A 2442-nucleotide genomic window follows, 5' to 3' on the forward strand; every position below is an offset into this window, starting at 1 on the left:
GGGGGGGTTGTATCACACATTTATAAGCCCTTACGTTGTCCTCTACTTCCCGCCTGAGCATGTCTGTGTCTCGAGCCTCAGGGTTGGATAGAGTTTCTGAATATTGCCGGTTCAGACGAAGAGAGACAGGGTACTGGACTATAAAGAAAAATACAGAGAGATGAAAGAATAAGAATACAAGCTAAACAAGCATGAAAAAAGCCTGTGTCATAAAAAAAGACATGTTACCAAAAAATTTAAAGGGATCATTCACCCAAAAATTACAATTCTGCCATCATTTACTTTCCTCATGTCGTTCCAAACCTATAATACTTTCTTTCATCTGTGGATTTTTTGGACCCCCCATTGACTTGTACAGAAATATTTTTCAAAACATTTTCTTTCTATCGTGGAACAAAAGGTCAGAGGTTTGGAACGACAAGAATTTAGATTTTGGGGTGAACGGTTACTTTAATACTGAACCCTGTTCACACTAGATGACTAGACAACTAGTTGAATCTCAGTCTAGACTCACTGGTCTCTTTGGGGTTGGGTTTGATTTGGTTCTGTGGGTGGTTTGGTCCTCGATGAACATTGTCTGTCACTTTCCAGCGCACAATGTCTGTGCTTTTGGGCGGGCCGGTGCGCACCATTGGGGTGTCTAAATGATCAGAGGTCAACAAAGACTGGCGTAGCATGTAGTGATCTTCTTTGAATCCCACCATACGACCTGCCAATCACAAACACATTAAAAACAAAACGGTAAACCTGTTTCTGCTGAACTCTGTATAGTGTAACTGAAGTGTAACAGAGTGAAAGATGATTACCTCTGCCACAGCATGGGAGAAGAGCAAGACATGCCTGTTGGGGCAGAGAGCAAACATTAATCAGCTGAGATTTAACATTACTAAACCACATCTTAACCAGTCGCACACAACAAGTTTTAAGCAGCAAGTAACTTGTGGTTTCAAAGAAAGCAAAAATGCTGTCCAACACAACAGAATCAAAGACATTTAGAACATATTTGATGTGTATATAGATAACAAGACAAGCAACAAGACATCTTACTTTTTTAATCATATATCATCGCCTCCAATAAAATCTTGACAGTTCTGTTCCACTTAGCTGTATAATACACATTAAACATGTTCGGACTGACTGCATTTTTGTTCTTTGTGCAGTATTTTCAGTTTCACTGACAACAGAAAATAACTTGACACTGGAAACTCCTGATGTCGTGCCTGGTTATGGGAAGGTGTTTGTGTATTAAATTTGGGTGTTTGTTTCCCTTTCTCATTTTTCTTTCTTCTCTTTTCCTTACTTTTGTTAGCTATAGTTTACTAAATTTGACAAAACTTCCTTTTCAGGACTTTCTGACATGGTAAAAATAAAATAAAATAAAATAAAATAAAGTATATGTGTATATCTACCTTGCAACAGGCGCAGTATTTCCAGCAGCAGAGCAAAAGCAAACCAAGCAATAGCATCAGAAACATAATGAGAGGAATCAACCACAGGAAACCTGCAGGTGGACAGTCTGATAAACAGAGAAACAATCAGTTAGTTTAACCCTGACGTGCATTACTCACCACACTCTTGTTCAAGAGCTATATTTCGTATGAAATAATACATATGTATATGACAAATTATTTTAAATTAACTTATAGGTCCACCCAAATGATGTATAAATCATTACATTTTTTATCATAAAAAAAGTACAATTAATATTTGTGAATATCTCACCTTTCTTTTTCTTTACTAAGACGTGGTGTTCTTTGTCTGTGATGTTTAATGGATAATTCACAGTGTAGTGGTATGTGCAGTCGTCATCTTCGTCACGGAAACTGCACGTCTCTATTACGTTTTTATCTGTGGACACAGTAAGTAAATCAATTCATCATTGTTTCATCCATCCATAAACAAATCCATGAGTATAGCTATGTCTTTTAATATAAAACTAAGATGTGATGCCGTACCTTCTTCGAGCTCTTCCACCATGATGATTTTAAAGAAACATTCATCACATTTCCGTCCTTTTCTCTCGCCGGTGTTCCAGGCCTGGCACTGAACGCAGCTCCTTTTGGCTTCACACATGCCCAATTGTTGCTGCATTATGAAAGACGGTTGGAGTTGGTATAAGTATATAACTAATTAACAGGGAATACAGACAAACGGACACACACACACACACACACACACACATCACAGGTAGTGCATTTAAGTAAGCTAGGGATCTAATCCTAGCTTACTTAAATCTAATACCATTTTTTGATACAAAGTATGAATGTCATACATACTGTTCTTCATGATAAAACGCTCAAATACTAGGGCTTCACTAATACTAGATGTGGTTCTCCACTGGAGGCCACAACCCAAAATACTTACTATATAATTAAACAGAGGATATAAATAAACAGGCGTATTGTATAAAATCTTTTGATCTGTCATTTGGTGGAAGTAACA

At 37.4% G+C, this 2442-nt stretch overlaps 1 protein-coding gene across 1 annotated transcript in view; it reads right to left on the bottom strand.

Moving 5' to 3' along the window:
* Positions 1-2442, bottom strand: part of LOC107664990 (integrin beta-4) — a 38793-nt gene that overhangs the window by 17320 nt on the left and 19031 nt on the right. The window contains exons 20-21 of the mRNA XM_016455695.1: positions 515-709; positions 35-138 (exon numbers count right to left, since the gene is read on the bottom strand). Of these exons, the coding sequence (XP_016311181.1) occupies positions 35-138; positions 515-709 (299 nt within the window). The remainder of the gene's footprint in view (positions 1-34; positions 139-514; positions 710-2442) is intronic.

The sequence above is a fragment of the Sinocyclocheilus anshuiensis genome, unplaced genomic scaffold (genome assembly GCF_001515605.1).
Source record: "Sinocyclocheilus anshuiensis isolate Anshui unplaced genomic scaffold, SAMN03320099.WGS_v1.1 scaffold363, whole genome shotgun sequence".
NCBI lineage: Eukaryota > Metazoa > Chordata > Actinopteri > Cypriniformes > Cyprinidae > Sinocyclocheilus > Sinocyclocheilus anshuiensis.